This window comes from Salvia hispanica, chromosome 2, assembly GCF_023119035.1.
Source record: "Salvia hispanica cultivar TCC Black 2014 chromosome 2, UniMelb_Shisp_WGS_1.0, whole genome shotgun sequence".
Lineage (NCBI taxonomy): Eukaryota > Viridiplantae > Streptophyta > Magnoliopsida > Lamiales > Lamiaceae > Salvia > Salvia hispanica.
This window is the reverse complement of record NC_062966.1, coordinates 33,181,915-33,196,947: the sequence shown is the minus strand read 5'-3', so window position 1 is coordinate 33,196,947 and position 15,033 is coordinate 33,181,915. Positions and strand designations below refer to the sequence as shown.

At 36.7% G+C, this 15,033-nt stretch overlaps 4 protein-coding genes and 1 long non-coding RNA gene across 8 annotated transcripts; 2 read left to right on the top strand and 3 right to left on the bottom strand.

The window, feature by feature from the left end:
- Window positions 1-231: 231 nt before the first annotated feature.
- On the top strand, window positions 232-2,008 carry LOC125207864. Of its 2 annotated transcripts, XM_048107366.1 has the most exons (6): window positions 232-312; window positions 407-535; window positions 827-900; window positions 1,035-1,114; window positions 1,405-1,556; window positions 1,785-2,008. In XM_048107366.1, the coding sequence occupies exons 1-6, from the start codon at window positions 309-311 to the stop codon at window positions 1,901-1,903; spliced, it is 558 nt and encodes a 185-aa protein (XP_047963323.1). In that variant the 5' UTR covers window positions 232-308; the 3' UTR covers window positions 1,904-2,008. The 2 variants fall into 2 exon arrangements, with proteins under 2 accessions (XP_047963323.1, XP_047963322.1); XM_048107365.1 differs by lacking the exon at window positions 232-312 and having other exon boundaries at window positions 321-535.
- Window positions 2,009-2,667: 659 nt separating this feature from the next.
- Window positions 2,668-6,595, top strand: LOC125208069. Of its 3 annotated transcripts, XM_048107620.1 has the most exons (5): window positions 2,668-2,792; window positions 3,529-3,752; window positions 3,819-4,594; window positions 5,841-5,915; window positions 6,299-6,595. In XM_048107620.1, exons 2-5 carry the CDS (start codon window positions 3,716-3,718, stop codon window positions 6,413-6,415), a joined length of 1,005 nt encoding a protein of 334 aa, XP_047963577.1. In that variant the 5' UTR covers window positions 2,668-2,792; window positions 3,529-3,715; the 3' UTR covers window positions 6,416-6,595. The 3 variants fall into 3 exon arrangements, with proteins under 3 accessions (XP_047963577.1, XP_047963575.1, XP_047963576.1); XM_048107618.1 differs by having other exon boundaries at window positions 3,529-4,594; XM_048107619.1 differs by having other exon boundaries at window positions 2,702-2,792; window positions 3,594-4,594.
- A 321-nt stretch (window positions 6,596-6,916) lies between these two features.
- On the bottom strand, window positions 6,917-9,285 carry LOC125203897. The gene is made up of 2 exons (XM_048102407.1): window positions 8,316-9,285; window positions 6,917-7,264 (listed from the first exon to the last, which is right to left on the bottom strand). The coding sequence occupies exon 1, from the start codon at window positions 9,167-9,169 to the stop codon at window positions 8,324-8,326; it is 846 nt and encodes a 281-aa protein (XP_047958364.1). The 5' UTR covers window positions 9,170-9,285; the 3' UTR covers window positions 6,917-7,264; window positions 8,316-8,323.
- A 2,558-nt stretch (window positions 9,286-11,843) lies between these two features.
- LOC125208160 lies at window positions 11,844-13,953 on the bottom strand. The gene is made up of 2 exons (XR_007174064.1): window positions 13,717-13,953; window positions 11,844-12,760 (listed from the first exon to the last, which is right to left on the bottom strand). It is a non-coding gene; the product is annotated as an uncharacterized LOC125208160 (long non-coding RNA).
- A 470-nt stretch (window positions 13,954-14,423) lies between these two features.
- Window positions 14,424-14,903, bottom strand: LOC125206836. The gene has a single exon (XM_048106058.1). It carries the CDS (start codon window positions 14,901-14,903, stop codon window positions 14,424-14,426), a length of 480 nt encoding a protein of 159 aa, XP_047962015.1.
- Window positions 14,904-15,033: the final 130 nt, after the last annotated feature.

Below are 15,033 nucleotides of genomic sequence, written 5' to 3'. Positions count from 1 at the left end.
TGCAAAGCATAAACATCTATTGAATTCAATCTTTCTTTAAATTATTTATAAATGCTTTGTTGGTCAAGGTCACAATTTTTCAACACAAAAATCTAGTACTCCTACTTAATAAAAAAAACATGATTCCTAAATTCTCGTGGAAAAAACATGTAAATATTCGTAAAACAGTAAAAAAAAACTAATTAGGCATTAAATATATCACTTAAAAAAAGAAATTCAATAATAAGCACCCAAAACATTATGAAAATTGAAAAACCCTCAGAATTTGGTGACAGAAGCCCAGAATCAGGAGAGTAGAAACTAAAGAAATGGGTACGTCCTTGTGCAATTTCTGGGGAATTCTAAAGGGGAAAGATGCGATCTTTTGATGATTCATTAATCGAAACCAAATCTGGTGTTGGTGCAGAAAGAGGAGAACAGAAGGAAGAGAAGGTGATGGAGGGAGTTGCGTCATTAGCCCTTTTGCCGAGTGGCTCTATTTCTGGCCATTTTATTCAGCTCCCAAAATCCATTTGCTATGGTCTCCATGGAATTGGTAACTTCTACTCTTCAATGCAACATCGCTTTCTATTGCATTTCCACAATTTTTAGTTTATGATTGTCTTCTTTTCTAGCTTGCTTTGATTTGCAATTATGCATGTAATTCTGGTTTTAGCAAATTAGGTCTTGGATTTGTGTTCTTGTGATAGGTATGCAGTCAATTTTGAACTTGTGCAGAATTTACCTTTGATAGCAACACATCATTTCAAATTTTGTATTGGTTTATTACCCGATTTTATTGCAAATGGAATATGTATTACTTGGTTATAACTTATCTTGTTTCTAGAACTGGAGTGTGAAAGAGAGTGCAGCCGGGGTGAGGATTACCGCTTGATCAAGCTGACTGTAACAGATTTTGATGTTAGTGCCATTTTATTGTCTCTTGTTTACTTTTGTTGCTTCCCTCCCTCGACTTGTTCATATCTCGTTTGACATGAATCGACTGAAGTAACTCATGGTCTAATTGTTATCTATCGGTGTGACTCTACAACTAGAGTAAGAAAGAAAGAACTCTCGTAGTGGAGTGCAGAGGACATGATGCTGCCAAGATATGTACCCCGGATCATGCTCACGGGTACGCCTTACACAAATCTGAATTCTTCCCAAAGTAATAAATGTTCCAAGTAGTTGTTGCCCTGAGTTCCGATGATTGCCTTTTTCCTGTCAGTAACGCCTTTGTTGGCTCGCCAAAACCAAACTGTGGATATTATTTGTACGAACATGTTAGCATAAGATATGCAGATGTTATGCACGTCCTTGTGCTCTCCTCGTTACATGGATGCATTCTAAGCTTCTGCAAAATATGGTTATTTGCATTATCGGCCTTTTCAGATTGCCTTAAAAGAATTTGTGGCATGGTAATAGGTGGCAGAAGGATGTGGTGGGTATGGTTGAAGAGAAGCACGCGAAACACAAAATTACAGTGCATTTTGAATGCGAAACGTTGAAATCTGATGAAGCGGCTGAGGACCATCTCAGAAAATTCATGCCCAAGTTAATTGGGATGGATGCTGTTGGTAAGTACTACTATATGTTTTATCTTGAGAGCTCATTGGTTTATATCCATTTATTTCATATTGCAAAATTGAGCATTTAAGGTAATCATCAATCGGTTTACATTCATGGACAAAATAGCCCACTGTGTCACTCATGTTTTTGTTCAAATGCATCAATTTTTTTTTTCCTGATCTTGTGCATCTTTGTTTCACTCTTTGAAACAACTAACATGAAAACCTCGAATGCAGTCAACATCGGCCGCATGACCATAGCAGGATTGAATTTTGAAGCAGACGCTGAATACGAGCGTAGCGAGAAAAAAGCAGTGCCTCCTAATGTTGCTGTATGTGCAGAGACAGAATTGTGATACTTCTCGTTCTAAGTTAGCCTACTATTATGTTTTTCCTTAATTTAGAAGTGTGATAGTTCCATAATGTTATGTTGTTTATTCAATCTCATACCGCTCCACATATACCTCTACTCCACAATTTTTTTTAAATTTTAAATTTTTTTAAATTATCATCCACTTTGCAAAAATTAAATAACAAAATTACTTCATTAAAAGTTGTGAAAATAGCAATTCCTAATTAAAATTTTAATTTTCTGAATATTAAAAATAACTTCTATCTAGGTGTGATAGTGCTTATAAAGTTCAGGAATTAAATAAAAAAAAATTATTTCGTCAACCCCGCCAAATCTGACCCTCTCCTAAGCACGCACACCCCTCTTCGTGTCGGACCCCTATCCAAGCCTTGTATCGGATAGCGCACCACTCCAAGTGGTCCGGCACTTCCAAATAAAAAGTGTTGTGTATATCCTAATAAGAATCATAGTATTTGATACTGCTACACATATAGGAATACATTTTTGGTTGATTTTGTGTTTAAAAATGCATAGAAGAATCATTTATGCAGACTAACTAAACAGGAAAAGCTCATAGACTAAACCAAAAAGTTAAAAATATAAATAAAAAATATCTTATGATTAAAGGACAAGTAATTAAAAGAAGCTGATAAATAAAGCAATCGAAGATAAACGAAATTATATTGAATATTAATGAGAAAATTATAAGGGGACTAAACATAAGAATACAAAAGTTGAAGGATGTGGATGCAATAACCAACAACTACTAAAAAGGCATTTCTCTCATCAGTTGTTACTCATATTGTTACTGTAGAAATAGAGAGTGAGAGAGCGATATTTGTTGGCCACCCACCAAATCATATTCACACAATTCGCTTTCCTAATTACCGGAGGTTTGTTTCCTATTCTCTTCCAATCTTTGATTTCAATCGTCGTCGTTTCATTTGCTTTAAACTGTTTTACTTGAACAGATAGAGCATCATGTGCTCTGCTTCACTATGATTTCTACAAGATTTTATCTTGTTTCCGATTTATGCTCTTTGCTTTGCTGCATTTGATTTGGAGGGCTTTCCCACTGTAAATTGTGCTACTCTTCTCGCTTTATCGACTGTTAAATTTGTAGTATCTATCAGTAAAGTTCATCTCACCCAGAAACACTAGTGGGCATCTCCTTTTTCCCATCGATGTTGAGATTTTACATAATTTTCAGTTATTTGTATAAATAATTCTCTCTATGTTAGGAATTGTTACACTAATCATGATGGATTGGGAAATTGAAACGACGCACAAGTACATTATATTGCCCCAACAATTTTGTTTTTAGTCTTTGTTTTTTCGTTTTCTAGTGTGCAATTAAAATCACTATATTTGTTTAGGAAACATTTGATTTGCTTTCAAGAGCTCAATCATGCCTGTTACTTGTGGCAATTATTATTAAATATAATTGGCCGCTTTAAAAGGAAGTTTAGCTGGCATCTACAAATTCTTGGTCTTCATAAATTCTAGGAATTATAATATACATATTGCATATGGATGAATCCAATAAGCGAAGAACTGATTTATTCTCGTTTTTTAAACTGTCTATTATTTACCGAAACTCATTTAGTCCTTTTTTCCATCTTTGTGTAGCTCATTTAGCTGTCTCTATATTAGCTGTATGGTTATGAGATTCCTTTGGAACTTTGTTCTGCCAGAATCATGCTCACCATTTGAAAGATATATCTGATGAAGGAGTTCAACTGATGGATATTTTTGGTTGAAAGATAGCACTGATACACTATCATCAAAAGCACATAGTATACGTTTGTGCAAATATATGGAGAAAGAAATGTCCAATCAACCGGGTATAGTAGGTAAAAACATTCTCTCATCTACTGAGGATGCAGAACCTAAAACTGATGGAGCATGTCTTAATGTAGACAAGGAAGCTGGCTCAGCAACTTGTCGTGTTTGTCAATGCTTGGAACCGGATAGAAGGGGAAATATTGCCCTGGGATTCTTGGGTATTTCTCCACCAGGATGTGATCTTAAAAATGGGAAAGAGGAGGCTAAGTCTAATTTGAAAGTCACCTCAGGGAATATTGAAAATAATTCAGTATTTAAAAGATCTGAGGTAGTTGAGTTTATTAGCCCAACCGGGGAGGTTTTTCTCTGTACAGCTGATGTAGAGCTAGGTCTTGATGACAACCAGGACAGGTTATTCGATCTTGGCTGTGCTTGCAAAAACGATCTTGCATTAGCACATTATGCTTGTGCCCTTAAGTGGTTTATCAGCCATGGATCAACTGTTTGTGAAATATGTGGATCTATTACGAAGAATATTAGACCTGAAGATTACAAAAGGATATTAGGTTCTTTAAAAGAGTATGAATCGTTGAGAGAAAGAACTGTTAATGGAGAACCTAATCCTACAACACCCCAAACAAATTATGGTGTGGATCCTGATGCTGTTGCTGCAATTCGAAGGCAGAGGTTAAGTGAAATTTCATTGTGGTTTAATCCACATAACAACAACTCTATCACTGTTTCTCATGTGGTCAGTGAGCAACCTTCAGCTTCAAATACTGTCTTGGAAGAGGTTCCCCCTGTTGAAAATACTGCTACAAAATGGGCTGTAGAGACTACTGGGATCCTGCTCGCTACAGGTCTACTGACTGTTACTCTTGCTTGGCTTCTCGCCCCGCATGTGGGGAAGGTATTGGACTATACATTTTCCTGGCTGCACACACTTTTTCCCTTTCCTTTTCAATAGTATACTTTTAGTTTGCTCTGGTATGGAATTTTATTCTGCATGTAGTAGCATTATAATTTAGATAGTACTACTTGATAAATCTTGAGTTTAAGCACGTGATAGAACTCAGATAGTCTTTGATAAATGTCAAGTTTAAGCACATGATACGTGTAGTCGTGTACATCTTACAATTACAAGAAGTGGAAAGGAGCTTATGACTCTTTAATCTGATTTTGATGCTAAAGGAAAGCTTCTTTCTTCTTAGTTCTTTTTTTTTTTGAGAGGGAAAAGCTTTTTTTAAGTAGGAAGGTGAAGAATATGTATTGAGCTTATCTGCTCCTGGACTCATGATAGTTTATTTCTGTTAGAAAATAGAGATTAGAATAGCCCAGTCCCAGTAGTCTTACCTTTTTGTTTTCATTTTCCCTTGCAAATTATTGGAATGTTGGAGGACAATGGTTTGACATAAGTCCTGTGTTTGTTTCTTATTGTTAACAACTGTGAGTTCACTGTAGCCATTATGACTCAAGCCTCAATAACAACTTTGAGTTCTCTGTAGCCAACCAGCCTAGGCTGGTCCTGTTGCACAGGCTAAGAACTCCTTATATTCCACCATGTACTGAGTGAATTGATTACACCTCGAGTCTGTTTACCAGGATAGATAACCAACATATGACTTGCATTCACAAGTTGTTCAATAGAGCTTTCCCCATAAAGACAAGACCTATTCTAATTTATATTCCCTTTTCGGACGAATGCTTGGAGTTCAATATTTATCTGCTAGTTTGATTTATCTTCTTAAGTTTAAGATTCGTTGATCGCATTCCAGATCTCTTCCTCTGCATTTTGTATGTGCTACCCTGACCTTTTGGACTGAAGAATGGGAAATCAGGCCAACAGAGCCGGAGACCTAGTGGCATAGTTAATGGCTAAAAAGTATCGTTACACCAAAGTATATAAAAGGACTACTAGAAAATTCTTGTTGACCAGATATGCTCATGCTTTATCTCATGTATACTATTTTTTTTTCTTAATTGCCGTGACAAGTTTAAGCATGCGGCCGAGCTATTGATCTTGCCATTTTTTTGGATTGAGCATTGGATAATGTTTTTTTATTAATTAGTTACTTTTATAATTTTAATTTTGAATATAATTTTCCAATTATAATCTTGCATGGAATTAATTGAAACTTGTGCCTTCTATACTGCAGAAAACTGCCAAAAATGGCCTGCATATTCTTCTTGGAGGAGTCTGTGCATTGACTGTTGTAGTTTTCTTCCGATTTGTAAGTTCAGTTGCTTTTTTAGTTGATATTTCTATCAGAAATAGATAAGCATTATCATAATTTTAAGCAATCTTAGATACTCCTACAAGATTACCCTTATCTTATTTGTGATAAAAGCTAGGAGTTTTCATAGGATAAATTGAATCGTGATATGTAATTGGAACATTTGTTCACCTAAAACTGGATATTTAAAGGCAAAAGTACCAACAAATTCCTGAACTTCAACATTTTAACAAAACAAGTAACAAGCCATCCATTTAGATTTATTTGTCATTTGAACACCCCAACTTGTAAGTGTAGTGGGGAAACAATCAACCCCACCTTCCTGTGTTTGATTTGATATCTGGGCTGATGAATGTATCCACCTGTCCCTGTGTTTGCAGTTTGTTCTAACAAGAATCAAGTACGGGCCTGCTCGTTACTGGGCAATCTTGTTTGTATTCTGGTTTCTCGTGTTTGGGATATGGGCATCACGAACACATGGCTCTCATGCCACATGAGGCTTTGCTTCACTGGTGAATATATGTTTTAATCGTTTGTCTATTTTCATCTTATGTAGCTACTACAATCTGTTATGATAATTCTTCTGTTGTAATTTTTTTGCTTCCCAAAATCATTTGAGGATGCAATAGTAATTTACAGTGAAACCATGTTTTTTATGAAGATTTTGTTAAAAAGTTTGTTGATTTGTGATCCCTTTTTCATAATCCTTTCCTTTGTACAACAAGGCAATCTGAGGAAAGAGAGAAGGTGTTCATTATAAATTTGGTTTACAACTACAACTTAGACCATGAATTTTAATCTCGGTACAAAAAATTGATCTGTGCGAACAACATTGTACTAATAAAATTGTGTTCTAATTTCATGAACTTTACATGTAATTTTAGTTTTTGAACTACTCCATAAACTATGAACTAAATAATATATAATGATTAATTGTATTAGATGTAATCAAACCAAAAATAAATGAAACAATGTGCTAGCCTATAAGTAGAATGAAGTAAGATAACAATGAAATATATATATATATATATATATATATATATAAACAACTTATTATCGGATGTTACAGCATAATATAAAGCTTTACACAAGTATACATCTTGATTAAAATATGACTTTAAGTGATAACTATACCCTCAAACCATTACACAGGTTATATACCGCCCATACCTGTTATACCAGTATTTACAGTGCACAGTAGAAACAGCTTGAAAGAGCGCATATCTTTCCCGTACATGATGCTATTGACTCTTTGCCTTCGTCACTTCAGAATGATCGGCCATGTTGGTGTGCTTGTCATTACCATGATGAGGTAAACGGAAGACCATCAATAAACAACTGGTATGCTGCCAAGAAGAAAGAAAATGAATATTAGGGGCTGATTACTTCATACGCGCTTAAGTTACACGGACAACCATGTAACCACCAAAACAGACCTCTAGAGTTGGGCAGCATCAAAAGTTAATTAACATCAACAAACTTCAGTGCAACCAGAACCTTACATGATAATACCGAAATGCATTAAAATCTTTATACGACTTAGTGCTCAGTAACTTATCATAGAGTTATAACTACTAGTGAACACAATCAAGATGTTTCTCTAAATATATTTGGCATGAATGGATTGATCAGACAGAACTGCAGCTTGCTTGCACTCTCTGTATGTTTATCTAAAGATTGCATATTACACCTTCTCTGGCAAAGTTCCAAACTGATAACAGTATCTTGATTGGGTTTGCAAAGGAGAGCATTACAAGGATATGATTTTCTACTAGGTGTACAACCACCCCTAAAAAGTGGTAGCCATTACAACGACACATCACTTGAGCTATAATTAGTAGATCCATCACTACTACTTACTGATAGAATCATTAAACTGAATTTATGACTTTTGTTAGATGCAGATCCAATCCTATCACCAACCTATCGTGCATTCATGTCCTTCGACAACTACTAGAATAAATACCTAGAACCCAATATCTACGAGCTATATCCATATTCAAGGATCCCTAAATTAATCAAATCCTATATCACCTCAATATAAAGGCTCATTTAAGCACCCTCCGGTGCAACAGTCCAATTATTAGTACCTTTGAATGCATTGTCAGCACATGAGAGTCCGTCGTAGTAACTCACAAATGCCTATAAAGGCATAAGTCCATCTGAATTAAAGGCTGAAAGCTTATTTAGTTGCAACAACCTAAATTTTTACCATACCAATAAGAATCAAGAAAAACATCACACGCCACTTAGGGGGCTTTTTACTATACAAGATTGACAATATTCATGATTGGATATACTTCTATAATCCTGCCTTCCAATACTGATCAAACAATAGATCTAGGAAACATATAGAGATAACACAAACTGAACAAGAATAGGCAAATGGATTCTCACTTGAATAGCTAGGCAAGGTAGAAGACATCATCAGTCATGAGAAGAATGTACTGCAAAACCCTCAACGGCGCATTCCTGAAATCCAACGGCGGCAGCCTCAGCTCCCTAGCCCTACTGCATTCCCTCAAATCCCCATTCCCACAGATCCTACTCGCATCCGACTTCCTATACAAATACAATTCCCGGAAATCCCTCTCCCCGCCGCAATTAGTCTTGAAAAGGGCCCACCCCTTCCCAAGCAATGCCCTCGAAAATCCCTCCATGGACTCCACTCGCTCCCCCGTGACCGACGCGAAGAGCGAGAGCGAGGTGCAATGCCAGTTGTTATTGCTCAAAGACTCGATTTTTTCAAGAGGGGCGCAGCCGCTTTTTAAAAAGGCCAGCTTGAAGTAGCCCCTGGAGAGGCCGACGAAGAGGCGGAGGTGGGAGAGGGACGCGGTGGCGAAGGAGGGGAACGGCAGCGGCACGCCGCCGTCCGGCAGCGACCACGAATACGACAGCGGCGAAGAGGCGGAGGCCCACGAGTGAGGCGAATTGGACGAGGAAGATGACGAGGGCGTGGATGATGATTGAGGCGGCGGCGGCGGTGGCGGTGGCGGCCATGAGAAGATGATGTGGGAGAGGGAGGGGTTGGGTTGGAGATCCATTCCGAGGGCTCTGGCGATGGAGGCCAATCGGTATGTGTCTCTGACCAATTCTTGATTGGGGAGGAAGAGCATTAGTGGGGTTTTCTTTCTTGTGGAGGTGGGATCGTCGCTGTCGTCGCTCTCTTGCTCGAGATTGCAGAGGAAGAGGGGGTTGGTGGTGACGTCATCGCCGGAGACTAGGGAGCGGAGGAGCTTGAGAGGTAACATGGCGTTGTAGTGAGAGAGAGAGAGAGAGAGAGAGGAGGGACAGGAAGTGAGGTTGGCTTCAGATTGTCGATTGTAGATGATGCGTTCTTGCACCAAACCTTTTTGTCTTTTTTTAAAAAAAATTCTTTTTGTGGGAAATTTTGGGCTAATATTTCGGTTAATTAAGAATGTGTCTCTCATCATTCACACTCTGTCCGTTCATTTGACTTGGCACGCCGTGGGGGCATGAATGTCCGACTATTGCAACGATGTCGGATTTCGTTCTTGAAAATTTGAAATAAATATATCGATTAGCTTGATTCTCAAAATCGGGATTCTATGCTATTTGAGATATGCATTTTGAATTTTTTTATTGGAATGAAATCGAACTGTTCAATTGAGACAACGTTGTAGATGTTGGTTGTCTTCTACGATTCTATGAAACTGATGTATAAGTCTTGGTTTTCTCTGCTGTAAGTTTATAAATCAAAAGAGCAACCTTCATGTAGCCGCTATTTAGGTTAGTGAAATCAGAGAATTCTTGCGTGAAAGTTCCTTTGGGCGGAGGGCTTTTGCGATGAAGAATGGAATGAGAGGACGTGAAGGCGGAGATGCAATGGCAACTGTATGCTTCATCGTTTGGGACAGATAGGTGTCTTGAAGACTTCTTCGACATAGAACATTATAACTTTTGTGGTGATGACTAATTTTTTTTTTAATTTAATATTTAAAATGGTGTCATCTTGATAGATGAACTTGTCACTTCAACTTTTATTTTGTCACTCGGATTTTACTGCCTCATATTTCGACTTGCCACTACATAATCGGACATGTCATGTTGTTGAAAATTGACCACAAGATTAGTCTTTATTTGTTTTTACCTTGTTTTAAGTTCAATAAATCTATGTGACCAAATTCTATACAACCAAAAATAAAATTAGTATATTTAAAAAAAATAGGTTTATTTATGCATTTAATTAAAACATATGGATGCATATATAGTACATGAAAAGTGTATAATATTGTGGTCATATATTTATGATTTATGTATAATTTTTTTATTTTTTGGAACCATAAATGTAATTAGTGCATACTTTAATTCAAATTTTAAAAATAATAGAAAGAAAATTCAAATGTAAAAATAAAAAATAAGGTTAAAGGCTAATAAGTTTTTTTAACTTAACTTATCCACTTACTATATTTATAATTTTAATATATAATTAATACATCAAATTATTAATATTACCTTATTTTGGTTGTACAAAATTTGTTGGAGATACCAATATTAAGCACTTACGCAATCAACAAATCTATGTGACCAAATGTTGTACAACCAAAAAATTAGTTTATTTGAAAAAAAATAGATTTATTTATGCATTTAATTAAAATACATCGATGCATATATAGTACATGGAAAGTGCACAATATTGTGATCATATATTTATGATTTTTGTATAATTTTTTTTATTTTTCTGAAACCATAAATGTAATTAATGCATACTTAATTCAAATTTTAAAAACAATAGAAAATAAATTAAAATATAAAAATAAAAAATGAGGTTAAAGGTTAATAAGTCTTTTTAACTTATTCACTTACTATATTTATTATTTTAATATATAATTAATGCATCAAATTAGTAATATAACTTTATTTTGTTTGTACAAAATTTGGTTGTTATGCGAGTAATGATAAACAACCAAATTTTGTACGACCAAAATAAGGTTATATTAATAATTTGACGTAGTAATATATATTAAAATTATAAATATAGTATGTGGACAAGTTAAAAAGACTTATTAGCCTTTAACCTCATTTTTTATATTTATATTTGAATTTCTTTTCTATTGTTTTTAAAATTTGAATTAAAGTGTGCACTAATTATATTTATGATTCCAAATAAATAAAAGAAATTATACAAAAATCATAAATATATGACCACAATATTATGCACTTTCCATGTACTATATATGCATTCAAATATTTTTAATGCATAAATAAACCTAATTTTTTTGTCAAATAAACTAGTTAGTTTTTGGTCGTATAAAATTTGGTCAGACAAATTTGTTGCAAAGGAATGGCCCTTAATGGAGTACTCCATTATTGTGGAGTATTTCGATTAGACCATACCTGGCTTAACTTCTCGTCCTAGATTGCTTTTTATGGGCTAAGCCGTCCTAGAAAATCTGACTTGATGGACCTGCGTCGGGTCGATTTTTTTGCCAGCTCTATACGTAATGATAGTTTACGTGTGAAAAGATTTTCTCATCTCTGTCTTAATCATGGGAAATTTCTGACCATATGAAGATAAAAAAGAATCAAACTTTCTGCAAGATTCCCCATTTCCCTGCTGTAACCAGGCTGCTAAACTTGATACTATCAATGATGCACCACTGATTTTTCCGTCATAACAATCTCTCTTGCCCATCTAAGAAAAGCAACATACCACACCACAGCCTGATTTCTCTGTCGAGTGATAAAATTGCAGCTTGATTCCTCTCTGTCCAAAGCAATCCAATGGATGCCCTAGTGCATGCCCCAGTGAGAGCCCTAGTGGTTGCCATGTCAGCATGCCCTATCTTTCTGCAATGGTGGAGCCATAGTGCATGCCCTATCTCTTATCCACTTTTCATTTCGATTTTAGTTTTAATTTTTTTTATGTTTACCAATTATAAATAGCAAAATTAGACTTTTAAATTAAAGAACTAGCAAAAAACATACATTACTTAATTTTTTTTTTTTAAGTTACAAAAAAGAGGTACAATTTCAACGACCACTACGTGTCCAAACTTCTTCAATCATGTCGTTCATGAGATCAAGATGAGCATGTTGATTGCGCATGCTCTCATGAGCTTGTAATCTCTCGTTGAGTCCATAGGGTAAACCTCAAACGACCGACGGGGCTGCATGACCTGCGCTCGGAGCGGCTTCATCGTCGGACCACTGGCTAGCTGCACGACCTTCGTCGTGAATAATCATATTGTGCAAGATGATGCACGCGTACATGACATTGGCGATATGATGCCTGTACCATGAACGAGCCGGGCCTTTCACTATTCCCCAACGCGCTTGAAGCACACCGAATCCTCGCTCCACGTCCTTCCGTGCAGCCTCCTGCTTTGCCGCAAAAAACTCTCTCCTCGCACCCGTTGGACAAGAGATCGTCTTCAAGAAAACTGGCCATCTCGGGTAAATGCCGTCGGCTAAGTAGTACCTCATATGATGTTGTCGTCCGTTGGCAGTGAAGCTGATAACCGGACCGTTTCCATTGCATTACTCGGTGAAGAGACTGGACGAGTTCAGCACATTGATGTCGTTGTTGGACCCCGCCACGCCAAAGTGAGCATGCCAAATCCAAAGACGTGGTCAACGATTGCTTCAAGGATCATCGTCGGTGGGTACCCTTATACCCACTGGTGAATTGGCCTCTCCACGCTGCAGGACAATTCTTCCACTCCCAGTGCATACAATCAATACTCCCTAACAATCCAGGAAAGACGTGCACCGTATCGTGCATCCGCAGCAGGTCCTGGCAGTCTTGGGCATTCGGCTTGCGCAAATATGTGGCGCCGAAGGCGTCAATAACGCCCGCACAAAAATTTACCAGACACTCCCTGTCACACCTCAACCCTTATGACGTATGCACTTACTATAAATAAGTTCAAAATTTTAAAATAAATAATCCACGTGTCAACTACATAAAATCCACATATTATATCAGGTGCATATTTCAAAACATTCTGAAAAGCAGTGGGATCCTCTCATCCCTCTATATACTATACAATCATCTACATGCAAAAATGATGAGGAAGAGAAGTTGCCAAAATGCGTCAACCGCCGACCCTTATAATAACTGTAACTCACATCAACCCACGAATCATTGATATCTTATTCCTGAAAAATATTAGTGGTTTATATGAGCCACAACTCAGTGTATATAAACCTTACCTTTAATTCCACATGCCAACAATCAAACATATTCTTTAACTAATACGGTTAACAATAACCAACAAATTTTAAAAACAAAATTCATATGCATATGCCTCTATGATCCTTTTAATATTCTGTGACTGAGCAAGCCTGGTATATGCCCGGGATTTCCATTGTATACGACCTGTAGGTTCCTTTTTGATTATTTGACCTTTCCACGAAGTCCCTCTTTGATTTGACCTTTCCACGAAGGCCCCTCTTTGCATTTTGACCTTTCCACGAAGGCCTCTCTTTGATTTGACCTTTCCACGAAGGCCCCTCTTTGCATATTTTCTTTGACCCGTAGGTCCATTATCATTGTATATGACCCGTAGGTCTTTTGTCATTGTATATCAGATCCAGAGCAAGACAGTCACATATCCTCTTTAATCCAACGATTCAAGATATTCTAATGCCATATTCAAGATAAACATATTCATTGCACAAATCACATATCCACATCTTTCACAACATCAATATCAAATACTCCACACATAACCATTTCAAGCTCACATCATATAATTCAAATATTCACTCCAATTTAACATATAGCAATGAATCATATAACGCATGTAAAGTTAAAAGTGTGATTTATACACACCTTATTACGACAGATAAACTACTCAAACTCCTGATTTCGCCTCCTAATTTATCACGAATATGCCATATATTTTCTGCTCTTCCGTTCTTCCCCTTTCTTTCTCTAATTTACACCCTTTTCTCCTCTTTTTTTTTTTCTACACTATATAAGTGAGCATACTAATTAATCTACTTGTATATGGTTTCGCTAATCCACCTGGATACAAGACATGCAGTAATTCATTGAATTACACGTGCCCTCTCCTATACATATATATAAAATAAACTTATTATTTTAGATCATGTAATTAAATAAAAAAAAGCTAATTCACAAGGTTACACTTATCTACTTTGCATGCACATTCTATACGTGTAGTTTAATAAAATTTTACACGTCATGGTCACCTTTTGTTAAATGAATTCAAATTCTTGAAGTTAAAAATAGAATATTACATATATCTTTGCCATAATCAATTATACCAATAAGAGCAAATCAATTATACAAATAAGTGTAAACAAAAGTCATAGTAAAAGAATATTAGAACAATTACATAAAGAAATTTAATATGACTATTAGTGCGTACATATATATATATATATATTTACATGCACACGTTATTACTCATGCATTTAGCTTAACTATTTAGTATTTTAGTATATATATGTATATATAATCACACGTATAATATTTATTGTGCAAGCAATAATATAAATATGTAATAATAATAATTAAAAATGTGTAAATATGTAAAATGATGCATGTTTCCGGTCAGGGATGTCACACTCCCGGCCAGTTGTATCCCCGACGTGAAGATACTCGTCGAACATGTCCGCCGTAGTGCCGTATGCCAACTGACGAAGCGCAACAGTGCACTTCGTCAGCGGGGATGGACCCTTTCTATGGGCCGCATCTTCCCGCCACTGGAAGTATTCGTCGCGCGCCTCCAACGCGTGAACAATCTGGAGAAACAACTCTCGCCGCATCCTAAACCGTCGGCGAAAAACCGGTGCGCCCCATCGGGGATGTTCGGCGAAGTAGTCCTCGAACAGACGTTGATGAGCTAGGACATGCTCTCGACGGACGGATGTCCGTCGGCGGATGGGCCTCGGGACCTGCTCTTGGGCCTGCTGTTCGGCTTGCTCTTGCTCATGTATTGCATGAATACCGGCGAGAATCTGGTTCCCGAAAGCAAACATTGCGCGTTCCATAGACCGACCAATATCTTCTCCGGGAAATATTTTGGAAAAGTGAGTGAAAGAGATATTGTTATGGAGAGAGAGTTGAGAGAGATGTGTGAGAGTTGTGTGAAAAATGAGTGAAATGAAGGTATATTTATAG

What these genes read in the sequence shown, in the direction of transcription:
- LOC125206836 (XM_048106058.1), bottom strand. Translation starts at nt 14,903, where the DNA reads ATGGAACGCGCAATGTTTGCTTTCGGGAACCAGATTCTCGCCGGTATT.
- LOC125203897 (XM_048102407.1), bottom strand. Translation starts at nt 9,169, where the DNA reads ATGTTACCTCTCAAGCTCCTCCGCTCCCTAGTCTCCGGCGATGACGTC.
- LOC125208069 (XM_048107618.1), top strand. Translation starts at nt 3,716, where the DNA reads ATGGAGAAAGAAATGTCCAATCAACCGGGTATAGTAGGTAAAAACATT. An exon ending in TCGCCCCGCATGTGGGGAAG is followed by an intron (nt 4,595 to 5,840) that starts GTATTGGACTAT and finishes TCTATACTGCAG; the next exon opens with AAAACTGCCAAAAATGGCCT. An exon ending in TTGTAGTTTTCTTCCGATTT is followed by an intron (nt 5,916 to 6,298) that starts GTAAGTTCAGTT and finishes CTGTGTTTGCAG; the next exon opens with TTTGTTCTAACAAGAATCAA.
- LOC125207864 (XM_048107365.1), top strand. Translation starts at nt 355, where the DNA reads ATGCGATCTTTTGATGATTCATTAATCGAAACCAAATCTGGTGTTGGT. An exon ending in CTATGGTCTCCATGGAATTG is followed by an intron (nt 536 to 826) that starts GTAACTTCTACT and finishes TCTTGTTTCTAG; the next exon opens with AACTGGAGTGTGAAAGAGAG. An exon ending in ACCCCGGATCATGCTCACGG is followed by an intron (nt 1,115 to 1,404) that starts GTACGCCTTACA and finishes GCATGGTAATAG; the next exon opens with GTGGCAGAAGGATGTGGTGG.